Source organism: Akebia trifoliata, chromosome 1 (genome assembly GCF_017979445.1).
Source record: "Akebia trifoliata isolate Shusen 1 chromosome 1, ASM1797944v1, whole genome shotgun sequence".
Classification (NCBI taxonomy): Eukaryota; Viridiplantae; Streptophyta; class Magnoliopsida; order Ranunculales; family Lardizabalaceae; genus Akebia; species Akebia trifoliata.
The window spans coordinates 25,950,405-25,975,048 of NC_141375.1; the positions used below are offsets into that span (position 1 = coordinate 25,950,405).

At 35.6% G+C, this 24,644-nt stretch overlaps 2 protein-coding genes across 6 annotated transcripts; both read right to left on the reverse strand.

Moving 5' to 3' along the window:
• Positions 1-11,132: 11,132 nt before the first annotated feature.
• AAC3 (ADP/ATP carrier 3) lies at positions 11,133-14,525 on the reverse strand. Its single transcript, XM_086446591.1, has 4 exons — positions 14,371-14,525; positions 12,419-12,920; positions 11,893-12,264; positions 11,133-11,791 (listed from the first exon to the last, which is right to left on the reverse strand). The coding sequence occupies exons 2-4, from the start codon at positions 12,896-12,898 to the stop codon at positions 11,492-11,494; spliced, it is 1,152 nt and encodes a 383-aa protein (XP_086302717.1). The 5' UTR covers positions 12,899-12,920; positions 14,371-14,525; the 3' UTR covers positions 11,133-11,491.
• Positions 14,526-17,029: 2,504 nt separating this feature from the next.
• On the reverse strand, positions 17,030-23,132 carry LOC147411262 (Telomerase activating protein Est1). Of its 5 annotated transcripts, XM_086446614.1 has the most exons (7): positions 22,962-23,132; positions 22,504-22,570; positions 21,561-21,784; positions 20,876-21,463; positions 20,627-20,749; positions 20,316-20,527; positions 17,030-19,342 (listed from the first exon to the last, which is right to left on the reverse strand). In XM_086446614.1, exons 3-7 carry the CDS (start codon positions 21,684-21,686, stop codon positions 17,266-17,268), a joined length of 3,126 nt encoding a protein of 1,041 aa, XP_086302740.1. In that variant the 5' UTR covers positions 21,687-21,784; positions 22,504-22,570; positions 22,962-23,132; the 3' UTR covers positions 17,030-17,265. The 5 variants fall into 5 exon arrangements, with proteins under 5 accessions (XP_086302740.1, XP_086302749.1, XP_086302726.1 ...); XM_086446623.1 differs by lacking the exon at positions 22,504-22,570 and having other exon boundaries at positions 21,561-21,776; XM_086446600.1 differs by lacking the exon at positions 22,504-22,570.
• Between the last annotated feature and the right edge of the window lie 1,512 nt (positions 23,133-24,644).

Here is a 24,644-nt window from a genome sequence, read left to right on the forward strand (position 1 = left end):
AGCATTGCATTTGGTGGGTTCCACTAGCAAAACTTCTATAAAACTGGTTCAATTGTATGATAGTAACCATCTATCACGTAGGCTGATCATTTTGAATTCCCTGCTTTGTGTCTGCTTTGAAATTAGGTTTGTTTGATTTATCCGATGGTTTAGATTACTGTCGATTTAGCTCAATTCAATTAAGGCATCCTTTATATACTCTTTCAATGATAGAAAACTTGGCCTTGGACAGTGTAGAATGACCATGATTCATTTAATAATGATGATTGTGCAGTTATGTGGAGTACACGAAATTTCTCATTGAAGGATTCTTATGATGGTAGAAATACTATTAGAATAATGATGAATGCACATGGTCTCGGTATGTGGTTGGGTATGCGGTTGACACGGCAAGGGCACAGAACCGCACATCTTTTTCTTGGGTATCCTGATGAAAATGATCTATGGTTTTGTGTCCTTGCCATGTCAGTTATGTATCCAACCACGTGCATTCATCACGACTCATACTATTAATTATCCATTAAAAAAAAAATTGGTAAAAGTTAAAACTTGGAATCTTAAACTTATCTCAAACATGGATTTCTAAAGGATGTTATAAAGATATTAAGAAATATATTGAGTTTCAATGTAATGCCCACTTAGTCCATTATAGAGGACCTAAAATAACAGTAAAACTATCATCAAATCCTTCGATTTCACCAATGAAATATTAAAAAGTTAATAAAAATTCAGATATGTGTGCATATATATAAATTATACACAAACTTAAAACCCGTTCTTGGGTAAGAAATTCATATTCCATGGACAAACTACAAAATTTACCAGTTTACTGTGTGGGTAAAGTGTGTGAGTGTTGATATTTGAGATATTTACACTTCCAATTTTTTACAAATTTACGATTCCAGTACACTGTTCATATTAATTACCAAAACGTGAACGATAATGAATTCGGAGGTTTTTAAAGAGACTATTTCGCTTATTAACCTTAAAAATAAAAAAATAACAAAAATAAAATAAAAACATGAAAAACAATTGTGACTGAGTTATTTATTTTGTTGTGTACACTAATAAATTTTACCATATTTTTCACTGCTTTATAATTGTACATGTGTGGATGAGTTTTTGACACAAACGTAGTAGAGGGTACCCAGTTTGTTTGTGACGGATCCGGGTTGGGATAGTGGCATCTATTTATAAATAACAAATGGAGGATTAGCAAGCGTAAACTAAAAAGTCGTAGCGTGCCAATAGCAAGTTTTAGTCCCTCCTATTCGACTTTGGTTTGTTCTAGAACTCATGTTAGTATGTTAAGTAATAAAAAGATTAATTACTCTTCTTTATCCGAAGATTGATAAAAGTCATTTTAGATGAAAAATGTAAAACGATTGTAATTATCTCTTGACTTCTAAATCTACGTCTTTTTTATTGTCTTCATATTGACCATACTTCTTTACCTCACTTATACACATCGATATCTACACTAATATTAAAATTTTATTATATAAATAATAATTAATAATGACGATCCGTATATATAATTATGCAATATTGGGTATATAAATAATGATGATTAATGATCCAAATATTTATTAAGAAGAGAAAATTAAAATTGGTGAATTTTGGGGAGGTAGGCATAGAAAGGACTGAGGAGGGTGATGCGCAGGATAAGGACGTCCCTCCCTCCTTCCCCTCCATGTTGTTTTCCAAGTTAGTTTGAAGTGGGGAAAGGAAGGAGTCAGGGTAGTGTTTTCTTGGGTTTCAAGGGATGAAAATACCTTTTTTTGTTTTTTGTTTTTTTAATTTTATAACATAGAAAGGACACCCAATGTAGATGGGTTTGAACCCCTTGTCAATTCTCTCACCCACTAAATTCTATTACTTGCACCCAATTAACAACATCTTGGGAGGTGTTTGGATGCAAGGTCGGTACAATTGCCTTCTTTTGGGGAGAGGGGAAGCAAACAATTTTAATTGGTTCTTTTTTATCTATTGCAATTAAATTCATTAAAATTTAATTTGGTAAGTTATTAACCAAGTTTTTGGTTAACTAAATTAATCACGCTCCTTCCACTTTGTCCAAAGTTATGGCTTTAATCATTGAAAGTGGGTTTGTGTTTGATTTTACTATCGCCATTCATGTTCTTTCGTGCATTTGTTTCATTTATTTAGAATTTTCAACTTAATCAATTCTTTTAGGAAAAATTACTTAAAGGACTCTGGTGGAGCGATTTCTTTCTTATTAGTTCCTGAGTTTTGCACAATAGTTTGATAGGGGTATTTAGTAAATTTTTTCTTTTTTAATGGTCCTTCATTATTGACAAATTCACCACTTTTAATAAATAAAAACTGGTGAACTTGATACTAGTAAAATCACCCATTTTTTATTTTCAAGTTTTTTCAACTAAAATACATGGAAATATCGACTAAAAACTTGAGATAACGACTTGTTTAGATGATTTCAACGAAAAGAACCATTCTTGATCAATTTTCATAAAAAAGTTCAAAAAAAAAAAAAAAATCCTTGGAAATGATTTTTCCTTCCTTCTTAAATCCTTTTCAATGGAATGAAGTCTCCGAAACTCGATTGAGATGTGTAAAATCCAATTTTTTTGGATGAAAATGATGTCTTCGAACGATTATGACATTTAATTGTGAGAAATGTGGGAGATGAGGTCTAGGGACCATTAAGAAAGAAAAAACGTATTTAATGGACTAATAAGGGTCCCTCCGTCAGGGTCCTTTAAGCAATTTTCCCTTTCTTTTAATTGTGGTTGTAGTCATCAAATTTTGTTGAACATGCCAGACCATCTCAATTAATTTTCTTAATTTATTGTCTATTAAAAATTTGGAATTATTCCCATATTTTTTTTAATAAATTTATTTCTAATTTTATCTTTTCTAATCTTTTCACTCATCCATCTCAACATCACCACCTTTGCTCTATCATTATTTTATTATAAAAAAATTTCTTGACCATCTAATATTCAATTCTATAAAATATAACTATTCTTAGTTCTTACTAAATTATTACAATTATTTTCATTAATTTGATTAGCACGCCGTCACATAGCACTCTAGAAGTGCACATCAAATCTACGGATGAGATGTAGACTTTCCATCAAACCTTCGATTGAGATATAGGAAAAGGGCTTTTGTATGTGAGATTAATGGTGTTTTAAGGCTACTCATCTAATCTATGGATGAGATGTGGGACCTACGACTGAAACTTTCTTTTTGCAAATTTTTGTAGGTTTCTAAGGTTCTCCTCCAGTCTCGTGTGTGGGTTTTTTTCTATGAGTTAATTAAGGTTTTGTATTTGTAAATTTTTTATCTCTCTTTTTTAATATATATTTTAAAAGATATTTTGATTTTCTTATATTTAAAATTATTTAATATATACAAATTGAACGCTGATTGTTTGAAGAAAATTTCGATCTGATTATTGGTTTGTGTTTAAAACATCGATAAAAGGATAAAATGATTTATTCATCATTTCTCAATAAGTAGAAGGGTAAAAATGTCCACTACATAAAATTTTTAAGTCAGTTGTAAACTTTGATTACATTTTTCAAAGGGTTCGGATCTTAGTAACCAGAGTGTAGATCGAGTGTGGGTGCGAAAAATGCTTCCAGAGCATTATATATAATATACTCAAATATCAATTCTATTATTATCTTTTTTTTTTTTTAATTTATTTACTTCCTCACCTTTTACTACACTTATAAAAATCACCTCCTTTAAAATTTTGAATTATTTTATAAAAGTAAATATTGTTTATTTAATAAATTGTGTATTAAAAAAAATATAATCATGACCCTACTATGATCCATAGCTTTGTTATATTTTCAATTGTCCCATATCTATGGTTTTGTTGCATTTTTTTTCGTACATATAACTTGACTAATGTCACTAGTGTCACTATGCTACTATCTCCTCCAATTAGAGGTAATTTCACTGTTGGCGAGTCTCAGGGAGAGGTAAGGGTAGATATCAGAGAGAGAGAGCAGGGCTTAGCGTACGAAGAAGCTTTAGAGGTGAGGGATGATAGAGAGAAGATCGTGACGGAGGATTTTAGAGCTACGACCATGAAGTTGCCCAGAACTTCATCATCAGGCAGAACAGTGGGAGAAAAAGCTCAGACTCAGAGCATGAGTACGAAGGAAGGGTTTTTGTGTTCCATTTCAGATGCAGAAGGTGGTCCAGTTCAGAAGGGTAAAGAAGTTAGAAAAGATGTAGAGCTGATCAAGAAGGAAATTTATTCCGAAGGCTCACTGATTCCAGTAGCGAAGATTTGGGCCAGGCTACGCAGCGATCTTTGGGATCACCAGGAGTTGTTGCTTGATTTAGGGAGCTCGAGTATTTTGAGTTCGTGGCAGGATAGTCGAGGAGACCTCTCTAGAAAAGGTATCTTAAACTCTTCTTCGGTCTCTAGTGCTTTGGTTTTTATACCTTCTTTGAATAATTCTCTACGGGTTTTTTGTTTGGAATCTGGTTGGATGTCCATTTCCTCTTCCTTTTGTCTTCTCTCTTGTATTCCTGGGTTCCCGTCGTGTTTTGTAAACAGGCAGCATCCAGTAGCCTTGATTAATTCTATCCAGAACAGTGAGTTCTCCGAAGATGAGAACAATTTGAGGGAGACCTGTATAGATGTTCTTCAACGTTCCACGTCAGAGGTTCCTGAAACCCAGGCTCAGGTTGAGGTGACTGGTCTGAGTCAAACAGAAGGGTATGTGGATGGACATTGGGATGCTAGAGATTTTGAGGATCCTAACTCGGTTCAGATGGAGGAGTTGTTAGCGCAAACGGAGTTGGAAACAGTAGAGTGGATGGTGAGTCAAGCTTTGAGTATGGCAGAGGAATTTGGAATAATACCTGAGACAGATGACAAGGATTGTTCGCTTATATTAAGGGTAGCCGTAGGAGATTCAAAGGATAGAGATCTTCTTGAGGCAGAATTGCAGGAGTTAGGCAAGGAGAGTGGAGTAAGTGATGATGAGTTGAGGTTAATAAGGTCAGATAGCCAGGAAATTCAAACCTTTAGAGATGGTCATTCGAATGAGGTAGTTGTGGTGGCGCCTATGGAATCAGTGAAGAGGTTTTATAGGTCAAAATGGGCGAAAGAGGTGGTATAAAGGTTGAGGGGGTGTGGTTGAAGTCTGGGTTTTGTTAGGTTTAGATGTCGATTAAGATTGTGTCTTGGAATGTGAGAGGGTTGGGGGATAGAGCTAAGAGGGCAGCTGTGAAAGCGTTCATCAAGTTGAAAAGGCCAATCTTAGTTACTCTTCAAGAGTCAAAGTTGTCGGTTTGTGAGGACAAGGTGATTAGGGATCTTTGGAGGGGGAATATTGGGTGGGTAGCTCTGCCAGCTACCGGAAGTGCAGGTGGTATTATAATGATGTGGAATAAGGATTTCATTGAAGTGATTGACAACTTAGTTGGGGCATTTTCCATTTCGATTCTTTGTAGGTGTGTGAACGAGGAGTTTCAATGGGTTTTCTCAGGGGTCTATGGCCCCACGCTTAACAGAGAGAGGCCACAATTTTGGGAAGAATTGGAAGATATTGCGGGTTATTGGGATAAGCCTTGGGCTTTGGGGGGGGGATTTCAATGTCATAAGATTTACTAATGAGAAGAATGGGGGGCAGCGAATCACTAAGGGAATGAGGGACTTCAATGCTTTTGTGAATAGTTTTGCCTTAATGGATCTTCCCTTGCTTGGTAGAAGGTTTACTTGGTCTAATAATCAAGTTGAACCTAGAAGATCTAGATTAGATAGACTTTTGGTGAGTGGGGATTGGGAGGAGAGGTTTAGTAATGTGGTGCAGACGGCAGCTCCCAGTATAGTTTCAGATCATGCTCCTATTGTTATTGAGGCGGGGCATTGTCGGACTAATCCTACTCCTTTTCGTTTTGAGAACATGTGGTTGATTCACCCTCATTTTGCGGATCTAGTCAAAGCTTGGTGGAGTGAATGTCCAATGGTGGGATATCCAGGAGCTGCCTTCAAAAATAAGCTCAAACATCTGAAAGAAAAACTGAAAGGGTGGAATAAAGAGGTAGTGGGGAGGGTAGAAGAGAGAAGGGTGGAGCTTATCAAGGAGATAGATGTCCTAGAATCCAAGGAGGAAGGAGGGGAGCTTGAAGTGGCTGAAAGAGTGAGAAAAAATGAGCTTAAGTTAGAATTCCAAAGAGTGACTTTAATGGAGGAGATAAGTTGGCGGCAAAAATCTAGGATCAAATGGCTTAAAGAGGGTGATAATAATACAAGATTTTTCCATAAGGTGGCCAATTATAATAGAAAAAATAATCAGATTACTAAGTTGATGATTAATGGAAATTTGGTTGAAGGGGAGGAGGACATTAGAGAAGGGGTAGTGAGATACTACAAAGAGCTTTATAGGGAAAGAGAGGAGAGGAGACCACGCCCCGACAATCTCGATTTCAATATGTTAACGCAAGAAGAAAGAGTGTGGTTGGAAAGGAGGATCGGGGAGGAAGAAGTTAGATTAGTAGTGGTCTCTATGGGAGGGAATAAAGCACCAGGGCCAGATGGTTTTACTATGGAATTCTTCAAGCATTGCTGGGAGATTATAGCCAAAGACTTCATGAAGGTGGTTTGGGAGTTACAGGACAAGGAATGCTTGGATTATGGCCTTAATAGCACTTTCGTGGCGTTGATCCCCAAAAGAGTGGGGGCGATTGATTTGTGTGATTTTAGGCCTATAAGTTTAGTAGGATCAGTGTACAAGATTATTTCCAAGGTGTTAGCAAACAGATTGAAAGAGGTTATGAAGAAGTTAATTGGTTTTGAGCAGGGGGCATTCCTTAGGGGAAGACAAATTTTGGATGGTGTGTTATTGGCGAATGAGTGTCTAGATTCTAGGATTAAGGATAAGAAGGCGGGGCTTTTAGGAAAGATTGACATGCAGAAGGCCTATGATCATGTGAGCTGGGATTTTTTGGAGTATATGATGAAGAGGATGGGATTCGGTTCTAAGTGGGTTGGGTGGATTATGAAGTGTGTATCTTCGGTTTCTTTTTCAATTCTAGTCAATGGGTGTCCGGCAGGGTATTTTAGAAGCTCCAGAGGTTTGAGACAGGGGGATCCTTTATCCCCTTTCTTATTCCTTATTGTGGTTGAGGCCTTGGGGAAACTGTTCAGGAGAGGGGTAGAGATAGGGAGGTTATCTGGCTTCAGAGTGTCCAGGGAGGGTCCATTAATTTCTCATTTGCAATTCGCCGATGATACCATAGTGTTCTTAGATCCTTCTAGAGAACAAGTGAGAGCGCTCAGAGTTGTATTATGTTGCTTTGAAGCAATTTCAGGCTTACATGTCAATTTTCAGAAAAGTAAGGTGTTGGGGGTAGGAGAAGTGATGAACCTTCAAGTTTTAGCAGCTACCCTGGGGTGTAGTAGTGACTCGCTTCCGTCGTCCTACTTAGGCTTGCCATTAGGAGCTCAGTATCGGAGTAAAAACATTTGGGAGGGAGTCATCGAGAAAATGGAAAAAAAATTGAGTTCTTGGAAGGCTAGATATCTCTCCAAAGGGGGTAAGGTTACGTTGATCAAAAGTACTTTATCGAGTATTCCGATTTATTTCTTATCTCTGTTCACGTTGCCTAAGGCGGTGGAAGTGAAGATTGAGAGACTCATGAAGAATTTTCTGTGGAATGATAATAATGGCAATAAAAAGTATCATTTGGTGAAATGGAAGGTGGCTTGCTCTCCTAAGAAGAATGGAGGATTGGGGATTAGAGGGCTTAGAGTAACGAATAAAGCTCTCCTTGGCAAGTGGCTTTGGAGATTTGGAGAAGAAAAAGATAACTTGTGGAGGACAGTGGTTCGAGCTAAATATGGAGAGAAGAGATTTGGTTGGTATAGTGATGAGGTTAAAGGTACTTATGGGTGTAGTGTGTGGAAAGGTATTATGAAAGGGGTTCATGAGTTTGATAGGGAGATTAGATTCAAAGTTGGGTCAGGGGATAAGGTTAGATTCTGGGAGGACTGGTGGTGTGGAACTTCATCTCTGTCTACTCAATTTCCATCCTTGTACACTTGCTCTTTGAATAAGCATAAAACTGTGAGGCAATGTCTGACTCAGGACGGAAACACAGATTCTTGGGACTTGGGTTTTAGGAGAAACTTCAATAATTTGGGAATTGACGGAGGTTACATCTCTCCTAGGTCTCCTAAATTTGATTCGATGCAGAGAGAATGAGCTGGACAGGAGAGAATGGATCAAGGCTAAGGATAAGAAGTTTTCTGTCAAGTCTTTCTATAATTGTTTGATTCCATCATGCGAAGTTTATTTTTCTCCATCAGTATTTTGGTCCGCTCTCATTCCTTCTAAGGTGTCTTTCTTTGTATGGCTTGCCTCCCTGGGTAAGATCCTCACATTAGATAATTTGATCAAACGGGGGTGGGTCACTCCAAATTTTTGTTCTCTTTGTTCGAGGGATGGGGAGTCTGTTAATCATATTCTTATACATTGTCCTTTTACCCGTACTATTTGGATGTTCTTTTTGTCCCGATTCCAGGTGGATTGGGTTCTCCCTTTATCTTTCTTTGACCTTCTAGAGGGGTGGAGTTTCAATATATTTTTTTCTAGAAAGAGGCATCTTTGGACTATCCTTCCCTCGGCCATTGCTTGGGGTCTTTGGAAAGAGCGCAACAACATGGTATTCCATAGCAAGGAGAGCTCTCCCCACGCAGTGATTTTAGAGATTACTGGACTTCTGTTCTTGTGGTCTAAGATGAATAAAGCTTTTGAGAAAGTGCGCTTCCAAGACTTCTTATTTAATTGGGAAGTCATTTGTGATTAGCTTCCATTCGTGTAATTTTTTCTTTTTGGTGCGCTTGTAGTGTTGTTTGGGGGCTATCTCAGCCTCCCTCTTTTTTATTCCTCATTTATAAAATTTATAATTATAAAAAAAAAAAAAAAAACAACAACAAAATAATTCTTAGACAATTTAATCAATATTTTATTTTTTTATTGGATTATTATTATATTGAATAATCAATATATGTTTTAAAGATTGAAAATTTTACTTTGTAAGTTTCAGATTAGTTATCTAATTACAACAATATTTTAAGATTTTCATCACTAACTATTGTTATCTTGTTACTCATCTGTATTTCATTGTAATTTTGTTTTTGAGGACATACATGGCCGATGGAGTAACATTTTTTATGAATAGCAGTTCTCCAACAATTTGGGAATGGATTCCCATATTTTAGGTGCAAGGATTGGAGAGGGACAGCTCCAAAGTGCAAAAGGGAGGTTTGAGAACGGGAAAGTAGAGAACTCGATGCTAATTAAAAAAAACATCAAGTTCGACAGTAATAAAAAATAGTGACCTCAACAATAAATTAAAGATGTCACATAAATTATCAAATTGGCAAATCCAACGCCTAAGTCTTCTAGAATTCATAGAAAAATTCATATTCAAAAGAAAAAAATCCTTTTGGAGGTTGATCGAAGTTGTTGAAAATGGATGATTACAAAAATACCAAATTTTTAACTAAAATTCAACATTTTTTTTAAAGTTCTTAGAATTTTGTACTTTAAAACCATGTCACATCCTATCATGTTTTTAGATGTCACAAATTGTTGCGGTTAGGATGCACTCCAAGGTAGGGCTGTCAACGAATGCTTATCGGTTCGGATACAATAATATTCGAATCCGAAATTTTTATCTGATATCTGAATTCAAATCTGACAAATGTTCTAAAATCCTATTCGAATCCGATTATCCTATCGGATATCGGATAATATCCAATTAGAATTCGAATCATTTATATATTTAAAAAAATACAAATTTTCCTTATCCAATTGACTTTTCATTATTAACAAAAAAAAAAAAAACCTATTATATATTATACTGTGTATATAATAAATAAAATAAAATAAAATAATATATATTATATTATTTATATAAAAAATAAATCAAATAAAATAATATACATTATATATTATATATTATTTAGAATTGATATTATTGGATTCGAAATGTTAATATCCAAATCCATACCCAATAAGGATTCAAATGTATAAAACTATCCAAATTCGAATTCAATATCTGAAATTTTCGGATAATATTTGATTTTTCAACTATCCATTGACACCCTTACTCCAAGATATGTTAAGTAAAACCAATCTTGAATTTATGAATTAGGTTCAATGGGTAACAAAACTTGATAAACTAAGGTTTGGTTGGTAACAAACTTCATAAAGTACGGTTCCTTAGAATTGTCAGAACTCCAATGAGTTTTTTTTAAATAAAAATACAACAGTAAGGTCTGCCGGATAAATCACTCAAAAAGAAATAATTTGTCCAAGTTGGACATCAACAGGACCCACTAGTCAAAGAGCCACCTTAGATGGAGAGGTTCGATGGGTTCCTAATTTAAAACCCTCTCGTGAGGAGTGATTTCTAACCAACAGATATGAGTTGGACATCAACAGGACTCACAAGTCAAAGAGCCACCTTATAGATGTGGAGGTTCGTTGGAATCCTAATTTCATGATTCGATGGACCACAAAACCCTTGTGAGGAGTGATTTCTAACCAACAGATATGGGTTCTTGGATCGAATGTCTACAAATTACCAATCGAGCTTATTTTCATTTGTGGACCTACCAGACTCAGCAGCCCCCTAAATGTGTCCAACAAGGATGTTTAGAGAGGGATTTACATCATTATTTATATAAATGGAGCATGTAATGGATTTTTATTTTTTTATAAATGTTTTGAGATTTCAAGAATCAGAATTTGGGATTGAGCCCACAGGGGCGGAGCCAAATTTGTACTTATAACTTAAATTTCAGGAAAAAAAAACCTATTAAAACTAAGTTAATAGTTGCTATAATAAAAATATGCCACACAAAAGAAGTAATCTTTTGAGTCATTACTTGGCTGGTTCAAAAAGGGAATCGGAGTCCCTCTGATTGCTGGACCCTGGTTTGAAATTGGTCCAGCCATGTTTTGAAACAATGGCAGTAACTGTCTGTCTGTGCTAATGGCCGGACCGCCACACATAAAATACATATCTGAAATGCACGAAGAAACTAGACCTCGAAACAAGTTCTACCACCAGATCATAGAGAACTATGACTACATCTATGTAAAATATTGATCAGAGAAAATAACTATATATCTACATAAAATTGTTCCTTACCAAAACAAATACTATTTGGTAGCTTAGTTTGGAACATACTTCTTTTATTCTTTTCTCCCAAAATAGCAAACTTATAACTAAACTGTCCACAACTCAGATGCAGCTACACCATTTCAAACTCGAGTACCTAAAAGTTTGGTACGGTGACACTACTATATCACCTTCAAAACCTCTCAAGAATTGATAACATATCAAAAGCTTCAGAGTTGAAAATTTTAAAAAAGAAAAACCACTATTCAAATTACTCAAAACTTCAAAAGAAATGTACCAAATTATCATCGTCATTATCATCTTTGCTGCCACGTGATTGAACTTAGCCACCACCACCGGATCCATACTTCTTCCCAAACACGATCAACTGCAGCTTGTCGTAACCAGCAAGCACACCAGCACCTGCAACTGCACGCAAGATGTTTGCACCAGCACCCTTAAAGAGGGACTTGGCCCCTTCATTCTTGAGAATCTGAGAGAATGCATCCAATGAACTCTTGTACTTGACCGCCTCTCCAGATGTCATCATCATCCTTCGACGCACTGTATCAATAGGGTATGAGGCAAGCCCAGCCCCAATTGTGATTCCCCATCCCAATAGAAAACTTGCTAGGAAGCTATCCTGCAATCACCAAACACAATAGCACACATTGACCAAAATTAAACATACACAGCCAATAATTACAAAAACCAAAATACTAATACTTTTTTGTTTCAACTGACCTGCATATCACCAACCAACAAAACCGGTTTTAGAGAATCATACATTCCAAAGTAGAGCCCACGGTACACAATAATCCCAACACATGAGATGTTAAATCCACGGTAAAGCCCAGCAATGCCATCGGATTTTATTGTCTTCCTGTAGACATCAACCAGACCATTGAACTGCCTTTCACCACCTTTCTTTGCAGCCTTAGCATCATTAGCCAGACGTGTTCGGGCATAATCTAAAGAATAGACAAATAGGAGAGATGAAGCACCAGCTGCACCTCCTGATGCCAAGTTCCCAGCAAACCATTTCCAGTAACCATCTTTATCCTTCTTAAAGTTGAAAAGTCTCTTGAAGTAATCCTTGAAAGCAAAGTTCAGGGCCTGGTGTGTGCATATTCAAGTAATTAATTAAGATGGTTCGAATAAGAGAAAGCAACACAAACAACAAAATGAAGCTTACCCGAGTAGGATAAGCTATTAATTAAGATGGTTCGAATAAGAGAGAAAGCAACACAAACAATAAAATGAAGCTTACCTGAGTAGGGAAGTATCTGATAACATTGGCAGTGTTTCCCCTCCATAGTGCAAGGAAGCCTTCATCCTTGATTGTTCTACCAAAGCAGTCACCAATACCCTTGTAAGGCTCGGATAGACGACCAGACTTGAGCATTTCATCTTGATTCTGAATCAAGAGCTTCACTCGCTCAATTGGAGCAGCTGCTGTTTTGGAGACAGCAGCAGATACTCCTCCCATAAGGAAGTCAATAGCGAAACCAGCAGCACCTTTCTCTGATGGTGCTTGCACGAAAACAGGTGACATAGGTGACACAAGCGACAGGCCATTGTTCTGAGATGGCTGTAATAAAGGACTTTGCAGACCCTTATTCACAAATGTGCCAGATAGATTGTAAATACCAGCATTTCTTGCATGTAAATTGGGGGAGAGTCTAGAGATGAGGTAAGATTGTCCATGTATCTTTTGGAATGTGGACGGATATTGTGAACCATCTGCCATTTTTGTAGCTCAATTTGGTGACCTGCATGGAAACAACTAATTGAAATTAAAGGGAGCACGGAGCTTGCTTTGAGAGGATAGATAATACAATCCTTAATCATTCATATACTTCAAATTCAACACAAGCAGGGGCACTAAAAGACTTGCAGTTGAACAATTTTCCCATTTTCAGAATCTTATTCAAATGGAAAATAATTATATAAAAAAAAAGGTCTATTTAACGAGTATTTCGAAAAGGAATTTTCTAGTGTCCTAAGGAAGCTCTGGGAAATATATTCCTATCTCAGTCATTCATTGAAAATCAGTGTCTAACAGCATTGGAAACTAGAATTTTCCCTTTGAAACTAGCAACATAGTTCATGTGGCAATGCCAATATGCACTATAGAGGCATTTTAAACTTAGTAAGACAAACAAAAGAAAATTTCTCAAAGTAAAAGAATATTCAGAATCATTCATCATCACCTCATCCCAAATTTAAACAGGTTCCTGTCTCCCATAGACAAAATCTCAACTCTCAAGTTTTCAAAGTACATGGTGGACATGCATTTCTTGTCATGTGTTAGGTGATCTTAGGTAAATAGTAGGGACACTCGCAACATTTCTTCTTTTTAGTATTTAATGTTAAAGAAACATCGAAATTTTTTCCAATGTAGTAGTCATTGTTTTGACATGCAAATGTGTCCCATTTTATTCAAATCAAAAGACTTGAAAGAATTTGTAGGCTTTGAATCGAAAATTATATTTGAATGACAGTTTTTTTTTTTTTTTTTGGTCTTGATTGAAACATTGCTTCAAATGAGATATTAATCCTTGATTGTAATAACTTGAATTAAATGTTTTCAGTTCTAGTCCACCTAAGGCCAAAAAAATCTCACAGTGAGGCAATTCGAGCAAACGAAAGGATCAAACCATCAAAAACAAGAGAAAAAAAATTGAAAAACAACATAAACTACTATAGAACTGCAATCGATCTACATAAATATAAGATATAACAGAGATCAGATCTTAAAATAAATGAATACTCCTCTCACTAAGCTAAGATCTAAACATATTAAACAAATCTACACTAAGAACAAGGAAACCTCCAAAAAAAATAATCTCAACTAGATTCAGCAATCAAGCTTTCCAAAAGCAAAGATCTACAAACATCTCATAATAAATTAAATATCTCGATTAGCAGTCAAGAAATAAACAAAATAATGAAACAAAAACAAGAATTCCGATAAAAAAAAACAAGCGATCTATCATCACCTAGTATGAAAAAACATGAGAAAAACACTAAAACAAGCACTTTTAGAGCTCCGATCTGTTAATCAAACTAGAATAAACGCAGAACAGAGATCAAAACAGTACAATTTGAACAAATCAAGTAAAAAAACGTAAAGAAAATCAACCAAATCAGAGATCGAAACTGAACTCAAGAGAACAAAGAGCGAAAGAGATCAAAGATACGTAAGAGATAAAAGCTAACCAGTGAAGGTCGCCAGGTAAGTAGCTCTCCCTTGACTGTGAAGAAGAGAAATGAGAGTGGCGAGCTTTACATAAGGAGCAGAGGAGACAATTAGGGCAAAGGGTAAATTACCAAAATGACCTTTACCATTTTCGTGGAGTCTAGACGCCAAGCAGCCAGTCAAACTTCCAACTTTGAATTCACACGATCCTAGACTAGAGGATCAAATTGCTCACCAATGGGTTCGCGGAAACTGGATAGGTCTTCGGTCCTGTGTGGATCCTGTACTTCAGGAGATGGATTACTTGAACAAAACCGACTAATCTTTTTACCACGTGGCACATAGTTACCGATTAAGTCCCCCTAGCCTTAAGACCTTGCTAAGAGCAACTCCGACGCGATTGGGGTTCTGTATCTTCTCCAAACTACTATATTATAGAGTAGAGCCCTCCGAAAGTACTCCAACGTGCTTGAATCCTAGTTCTCTAGTTTGAAATATTTTGAAAAAAGAACAAGTGGGAGAGGCAAAAGAAGAGAGTGGGTGTCTCTCTCTCTCTCTATCTGTCGACGGTAAAAATAATGGTAGTTGTGAAACATCTTACTGTAGTTAAATTTGTGAAGAGTCATTTTGGCCAGTACAATTGGATTGAAGATCCTTTGAATAGGCCAAAACACCATCCACAATAAAATGCCTAGCAAATATGCTTATTTGTGTTGGAGTTGTTCTAAATTTTTAAGGATTTCATTAGGGTTCTTGAACTCATCTCTTGGCATCTAAAAACATGATCCAATGTTTTGGGGTTGTATAGGACGAATTTTTATGAATTTTGAAATGAAAAAAAAAAATTAATTAATTTTCACGGTTGAATTTCATTTATAAGTTTGGGAGTTATGTGAAAGTAATTGTCCATTTTCAAAATCTTGGATCTAGTTCAAAAGAAATTATTTATTATTATTAATATTATTATTTTATTTGAGTTTTTTTATAAAACTTAGAGGATTGTGGTGTTGGATTTTTAATGTGGTAATCCATTTGAGTAAGACGACCCTTACGTTGTGTTTGGATTGAGAGAAATGAAGAGAAGATAAAAGAAAAGAAGAGAAAATAAATAAGTTTCTCTTTATATCTCTTGTTTGGATTGTTAAGTGGGAAGAGAAGATAAAAGAATTAAAAAGAAGAGAGAAAAAAAAAATGTGAGTTTTCTTTCTCTCCAAATGTGAAGAGTAGGGGAGAGAAATCCTTTTAAAATATTTTATAATTCCAACTCTGCCCCCTGATCTCTTTTAAGATATCTTAAAAATTCAAAGTTGTTTGAAGAAGTTCTATCATGTCAATCCAAACGTGGTGAAGAGAAATTGAGTTTCTCTTCTCTCCTCTTCTCTCAATCCAAACATGGTCCTACGCTCAAAATCTTACTATTTGAGTAAGGAAAGGGTTTCACTTACCAATATGCATCTCCATTGGCAGGGATGGAGCCAGAATTTTGCCCATGTGGGGGCAATTAAGAGTAGAAAAAAATAATTGTGAGAGCAATTTAAAGTAAAAAAATTTGTGAGGACAATAATGACGGATTTTTTTATTCGCCGTTAATATCTATCGCAATAACTCATTAATTTATAGACTTTGAAAATTATTGTAGGCACAAGTGCCCCTATTATAAATCCACCCATGCCAATGACTATACGAATTAGATATGAAGTCCTAGACTTCAATCTCTTCTATTTGTAAAGCATATTTTGGTTTGTTTAATTGGTGGGAAAATAAATTTTCTTGGAAAATGTGATTTACCCACTTTTGTTTAGGCCATTTGCAAGAAATAGATCATTTTTTTAATCTCTTAATTGATGATTTTTCTTTGGGGCGAGAATTTGAGGACAAATCTCTCCCATTGAACTGGAATTCTGATATTTTTTCTTTCCATGAGATGGGAAGAAAGGATTTATTGAGATAAAAAAGATTTTCCCAAAGTTTTCATACGATTGGAACACTTTTGATAAGTTTGTAAAGGAAAAGAGATCATAGTAACAAAAACTCCATTTTATATATATATATAAAAAAAGGCTTATTTAAAATGCATTTCATATCTCTAATGATTATAAAAAATATAAAATAAAAACTTGACTTAAAAAAAAAAAAAATCATGTTTTAATGTTTTAAACACAATTTTTATATTTTAAACACCTTATTTTTTATATAAAAAAAAATTAATCCATTTTTTGCAAGTCTATGATTAATTTTTGTGCCTTATTGTCGTTTTGTGCTTTGATTCATTGTTTAATATAGGATTTGAAGGCAATGCTTGATGTTACAAATTTTTTTTTTTTCAATAGTGTTACAATGCTCAAAAGATACATTGATGGTTAGACTATCATAAAATATATAATTATGTGTGGGAGCATGTCATCATACATAGATATTTAATAATAATTTTTTCCCTCAAAAATATATTATAAACTTAGAATGAATGCCTACTGTATTATACATTTTATTATTAATATATATATTTTTTATTATACATCATCTTTTCTTGTTTTTTTACCACTTTTTCCGACGTTTTCCTTTCCCGTTTTAAACCCATACTCCGTTTTCCTTTCCAAATAACGAAATTAACCATGTTTTTTGTAACTGTTCTATGGTGCACTTCAATAAACTAGTGTAAAACAATAGAATAGAATGGAATGAACTTCTAACAAAATCATTCAAATTTGGGTAAATTAGGGAAGAACTCTACAATGTCATCCAAATAACTTCTCATATACACATGTAACAAATGCATTTGTGAGCTCACACATATGTATGAAATACTCACATACATGTATGCATTACTCAAACATGCCATCTACAAGTCCTTTGGGATGCTCTTGAAGATCATGGTTACACCTCACAAGTGCCCGTTTGTCCGCTCACATTCCCACTTAGTTGGGACCCCTCAATTGGGGCTCCCGTTGCAAACTCCATTCCTTCTCTTTGAGATATTGCAAAAGCAACTGCTGCTCAGATATTAGTTCTGTTGGGTCACCATACCCATACGGACTTGGTCTTTGGTACCCACGAAAAGGTTTCTCTCTCATCTGTTCATTGGCACCATATACCATACAAAAACCCGGATGCAATGATGGGTCCTGTGACTCCAAGTATTTCGTTGGCTTAGAAGCTATGGGTTTTGTCCAACGATCAGGAGGAACTAACCGGGACACATCATGGTCAAGGAACCATCCAAGATTAGTTGGCGAGTAATAATGAATAGGCATGATATGGCCATGGGCTGGATCAAGATTGGGATTTTCCTGATACTGATGAAGCCATTGAGCAGAATGGGTTGTGTCAGGTATTGGTGTGTGTCCACGGATCAACCTAGGAATGCTGGGACCGAGAATTGGCGCACCCTGAGTTCCACTCACATTTGAGTAACTGTTCACTTGGTATGCATTGGGGATGTGTTCTTTCACATCTTCCTTGCATTCAGCATAATTAGTTGAATCGGTGGTACACCAGGTAGCGTCATCTGGTAATAATGGAGCAGAAGGCACAGGTGGCAAGTAAGGAGGCTCCGAAAGGTGGGTAGCCGCAGAAGAATGCCAAGGACCAGTGATAGAAACCCCCTCGGAAAGGAAATCATACATAACATGAGAGGCGGGAGGAGCAGATGTTATATTCACATCTTGCTGGCCTATTGAAGTTTCATCGATGGAAAGACCACTTAAGTATCCCGAAGCAATGTCCCCGGCTTTCCCCAAGCCATATTTGCTAATTTTATTTGAACCCTTCTCTAATCCAATGTCTATATTTTCTCTGTTAAGGACCCATGCATTAAGGGAGGGAGGCCCTGCTAGAGATGGCAATCCCTCTGTTCTAGCATCTCCTGTTCCAAATCTTGGTGAATCTGTCAACTGCTCCATAAATGAGTCCATAACTGAATCTTCAGGAATGGGCTCCTGCCAGAATGTCTTATTGCAGCTGGAATCAATAACGTTTATCTGATTTTGTGGTAACGAAGATCCACGACGCAAGCATTCACCATAACGTGCCTCCTGACAAGTTGTTTCAAAAGGAATGTGAAGTGGTGCAGAATTATATCTTGTGATTGGTTTGAAGAGAATAACTTCTTCCTCTTCCACGGGAGTAGAGGATATGTGTTCAACAATTTTATCTTGATTGGCTTCGTTAACCTGCATTTCACTTTCTTCTGTGGTTTCGTAAAATGGGAGAACATGGGCTGCTGCTTCCAACTCTCTCCCACTTAACATTATCTTTGAATTTTCTGTAGAGAATTTTCCTCCTATTTGCTCGTAAAAGATCCACTTTCGAGACCCATTAGATCGGTTTACCATCTTCATAGCAGCGAGATGGATACGACAAATGCGAACTTGGCATTCGTGTGTGTCTTCTAAGTCATTTCTCAATTCCCTATGAGTAAGACAATCTAATGGCCCGTGAAATTTAACAATGGGTGAAAACCCCCGTAGTTCATTATCTTCCCAAAGAGCAATAAAATTTGGAGATTCCGTCCCACCCCATCTATCATCAAAACGGTTCAGAAGGTCCACGAAAGCACCAAAAAAGTAATCCATCGCTTTCATACATTTCTCATCACTCGCATATATTTCTTCTCTGTCTAGTACGTCCACCAACCACTCCACAAACACTAATATAGCTGGCAAAAGAGGACTACAATCCACAGAATTAGCCATCACACACCTATTGACAAGGCGGCCCATACAAATGAATGTAGAAGCCAATGCCTGCTGTATCAAGGCAGGTTTCTGCATGTACTTTAGGTGTTTTGGCTTTTGTAGTTTTGAGCTTTCACTTAGAATATGAATGGTGAAGATGAATATAGAGACAAGTTGTAGCACTCGAAAAGGACCTGTTCGAGATGAGTCCATATGCTGATAGGATTCTAAAGCAACCTTTAGTCCAGCATCATCGAGAGACAATATAGCTTCCATTTCCCTTACCGTAGAGCCAAATATGCAAGGGAAGTCCTCCAAGCTGTGTTCCATCAAAAGATCAATTTGAAGTCAGAACTCTTCGTGCATAATAAGTGTGTAAAATGATAAACCCAATTCCCAATCACTTAAATATGGAATTAGCTACATAAATATATGTGCTGCATACAAAAGATGTGAGTCTGTCTTTAACACCATTTACATTTGTATGACTTGCAAATTAAAGCAAGTTAGGTGGGAGCATATGGTGCACCATTTCTAAATACCATGTGTTTTAAAACAAATGGTTAGTGGTAAAGATTGAATTAGTTCCTCGAAATACAATTAACTAAATTCACATGTATCTCAAACCATAGTTTCATCACTGAATCATATATTAATAAATGGTATCTTTTACATTGTACAAGAAACTTAGCTTTTTTACACCAAGATTAATACTTGTGGAAGGGCTGGAGATGCATGAACAGAAATTTAAATTGGTTCCATATAAACAGTTGACAGTGAGGTCTATTCAGCGTAGTTTTTTATCTGGGATCTTGAGAATGAGAGGTATCATCATAAACAAATGAAAAAGTATGCAATTCAAGAGAGGTTGTCAAGGATGTGACCAATATTTGATTTTAGGATCTTGAAAATTTTGGTTATGCCAAAGAGATGATGATAGTAGGAATTTGACAATGCCCAATCGCTTTATTTTCTTTCTAACCATCTTTGTGCTCTATGTTTGGGATTTTAAATGTAAGGCTAATGAAGGAATAAATCACACCTATAAAAACAAAGGAATAAATTATTCTATAAATGGGTATTAAGCTTAATCAAGGAAAATCTATGTTCATGTGCATATATAGAGTATTTGATAATAAAAGTAAAAGACCAGATGAACCACCATACAGGTTTACAAAAAAGCATTATAGGCACTAGATAATGGAAAATTTAAGTCATCAAAACCTAAAATATAAACACATGATAAAATTTAAAATTAAGAATCAAAATGTGCATTTTGCTGCGACAAGTACCTTGATTTTATATAAAAGAAGCTTATCATCCGAACAATGAGGGACCACAAACCAGAGTTCTCAGGAAAAGCATCTTCACTGGCTTCCCTCGCATAGCAATTTGTGAAATTATCACTAGCTTGTGCTTTAATTTGCAAAGGGCTTCTTTCAGATGGTTTAAAGAAATCAAAAGTGGCCTCATTGGAAAGAGAATGCAAATGAGATAACCTACTCTGCGAGATCATAAAAGACGATGATTAAGCAATCGATAACAATATGGAAAATGAGTAATTTGAAATTAAAAAGAACAAAAAATAAAAATTCTAACTAACTTTCTCGAAGAGTAGAATAAGGTTATCCCAAGCATCGGGGAAAGGTTCTTTGACCGCTAGACTTCTTATACAATGGTACAAAGCGAGGAACTCATCACCAACATATGTCGCCAATACGGCCAACTGCAGATGACATGCTTGATTGCATATATAACTACCACTTTAAAGAAATCATTAAAACAATGCAAATGACTTTCATAAAGCAAAGGAACCCTCACCATTAGGGAAGAAAGAACACACTTACAATACCTGATTTTGTGGGTTTCCACTATCTGGCCAAATCATTGATGCATTTAAGTAGTGGGCGGCCGCAAGTGACCAATTACGGTTCTGAGGATCCAAGTTTCCATAAAGTTCCCTATATCGTGCAAGATCTCCAAGACAAACTAAACAACGGTGACAAGAAAACTGACATCTACGAATTTTTGTTGAGTCCAAGGAGCTTGTAAAGCCACCTTCATTGAAAAAGATAAGTTCCTCTGGGAGCCCATAATTTCTTCTGATTTTTGGAATCAAATCTAGGTAGAATTCGGTAGCTTCTGACAGGAATGATTTAAATCCCTCCAGAAGATTATCGTTGTTGTATTGCCCAATTCCCAAGCTTGTATGTTCTTTATTATCAGAACTTTCCCGGATTCTATTACGATATTCATCAATGTGTTTGTAGTGAAGCTTCCACAGAGAAAACTCGACATTGTTAAGGTCTGCTAATTCATGGTCATTCAAGATAGCTTTTTCATAGCTAGAACGGGCATCACGGTATAACTCACGAGCATTAGTGTGCAATATACCCTTAGAATGGATCAATCTCCACAATTGTTTTTCTGCATTAACGGCCTGAAGCACACAATTTCTAGTGTTAGGTGTCCCGTAAGGTCTAAAAAAAATTTGATAGAAATAGAATTTGCCGAATAAGGTATAGTCAAGAGCACACAATGTCAAAAATCACCTCAACAATAATGTTTCGTTTGCAGCTATGGCTATTGAGAGGACCCACTGCATCAATATGCAGGATTGGAGCGGATAAGACTCGTTCAATGCCTCCATGTATGTCAGACATTGTTATTATGGCGAAAATGCTTCTATAATAGAGATAGCTCTCCCCGACAAAATTTCATGGAATCCACATGTAGTGAAGAGGACAACTCAACTTCAGTCCTAAAGGAAAGAAATCCATTATTCAAAGAAGAAGAAGAAGAAAGAACCAAAATTAGTTGACCCAACCTTGTGACATCTCTTTGACTTCTGGTCAAAAATTTCAGGCACCATAGTCTCTAGTAAAAAATGAAGAGACCATACTATTTCATGTCCATTAAACTAAATCCAACAACACACACACAACAAAAAAAAACATTAAAAAAAAAAAAAAACAGTAGTAAACTTCAGATAAGTTGAAATGAGCCTTGTCCAAGATCAGGTATTAATAAATTATAACTGGAAATTGAACTAAAATAGTTAAACACTGGCTTTAGTTTCAAAGATAAATTTTGAAAACAAAACATTCACTCCATATTACAGTGATAATTACTTACAATTATACCAAATCATCATGGTTCAGTTCAAGTTGGTGTACAGATTGTTGGGTTTGTGAAATAAAATTACAATTTTTTTCCCCTTAGAGCATCATATGCTTTAAGAAGGATATTTGGTTAGAGAAAGTTCGCTCAAGTTGTATAGAGGGGACAAAAGTAGAGGGCATGATATAAAACAAATACAATACAGTTCTAGTTGAGAGAGGGATCACAGAGTAATCGAAACCCAGTTTGAAAAACACCTAATAAAAGAAAATTGAAATATGAACTTCTTGAACAAATTAATTATATGCCAATGCATCAAATCAGAAACAAGTACCACAGAGGGTACCCATTCCAACTTACTTCATCAGCTTCACTTAAATAGAAAGCAAAGATAAAACAAGCCAATATCCCCATTCATACAAAACATCTGAAAATCTCCAAAACAAAGAATTTGTTAAAACATAAAACAATCTAACATACCCAATATACAAAATTCTGAAAATCCCAAAACTAAAAACATTCTTAAAGATAAAAGAAACCAACATACCCATTTATACAAATTTTTGAAAAACCCAAAATAAAGAACTTGTTTAAAATATAAAACTAACTAACATACACCCATTATACAAAATTTCTGAAAATCCCCAAATACAAACAACAAATAAGTACAGAACCTATTTCAATGATATTAGAGTCAGTTGATCTTAAAAAAAATCAAGTTAGATCAAATTTCTTAAAGACCCAGATTAAATAAAATAATTTTCATTACACAAACTCAACTTTAATCTTTAAAATAAGAAGAAATCAGAAGAACTTACACAAAAGGCAAATCAAGCAGGATGAACAATTTTTTGGGAGACATGTGACTTGATTTCAGCACCAAATGTCCAAACAACGATAAATCAAATAGAGAGAGAGAGACAGATAAAGAGTAATAAATACAGATTGGACACCTAAGCTTTCTTTGGTGTAAAACGGACAAAAACAAAAGCGATGGATGAGAAGAAAACTATCGACTATTGTTGACGGAAGAAATGGTATTTGGAAGATAGTTTTGTCATCCTTATGTATAGCGACCTCCTTATGATCTGGCGTATTGTTTTAGAATCTTGAGAAATATCTAACGGTAAATAACTGAGGAAAACATCATCCTTAAAACGACAGTAAAACTATTGGAAATATTTAACATGAAGAGTGGATTTGGATAGGATCTCTTGTCATTCAAGCAACCCTCGTTAGGACTTTCTGGTTTTCTACATTAAACAAAGAGCTTTGATTCAGTACTTCGCAACGTATATTTTTCAGATGTCAGTAGGATCATCAACCTATCACTATCCTGATAGAACAGTTGGTGTGTGGGGCCCAAGCCCAAATACCCAAGTACATATCAATGAAGAAACTCAATAGCCATAGCTAGGGCATTGGATCTCATTTTTGTCAAATTGGATTTAAATTGAATCTCAAATATAGGATCCAAATTCAATAGAATAACAATTGGCTGAGAATCGAATTAAGCCAAACCCCATTTAACATACAAAATCTAAATGAACTTTTTATATAATATAATTTATATACTTTATTACATTATTTCGGAATCAAATTCTTATCTAATCGTGATATAGTTGATCCAAAACTGATTTAATAAGATATCAAATCAAAATCTTTTTGAAATCCAAATCCTCGACCAAGAACCAAAGTTATGGAATTGGAAAGAATTGGATTTTAGGTCTAATCCGATCCATTGACAACCCTAATCTTTACAATAATTGTTGTTGTATTTTAACATTTTAGACGAGAAAATCGTGCTTCAAATATTAATGTCTTTCAGGGTTAACAATTTTTTTTTTCAAAATAATTTTGTCCTATTAATTATTTTTCCTTGTGTTTGGTTGTGAATGTGACGGAAGTCTAGGCCACAGCAGCTAAGCACTTAAATCCTTTTCACTTGAATTTCTTATAATTTTTGGGAGAATTTCATAAAGCATAAAAAATTTCATTTGAGCATCTTGGGCTGAATTTCATGATGGGTTGGACCCGTTTCAACCCAATTGTTAGTTTTGAATTGAGCATCGCAGGCCCAATCTAAGAATTGGCTAGCTTTGATTGTGATTCAACTCGAATGCCGAGTTTTAAAACTATGATACGAAGCAAAAGGTGAGGATTGAATCAGTCCCAGGCAACTTAGAATGGATTTGAGTTGGGTATAATAGCCCAAGACCCAAACCCGGTCTTTAAAAAAGAAAATAAATAAATAAGTTGGAATGGCTTCATCTTTCTTTTTCGAAAATTCAAAAGTCTGACAAAAGGACATAAAATGTTTTTTTTCTAGGAAAGACAATCATGATGGATAAGTATAGTTTGACTTCATGGCAGCACCACTAATTAGGGTGCAACTTGGTCTGCTTGAAATCGATTGCTTTGGAATGGTTTGATTTGATTTGAAGTAAGTTGTGGTTTGATTCCAGGTTAAAAAATAGAGAATCCATTAATTTGATCTAATT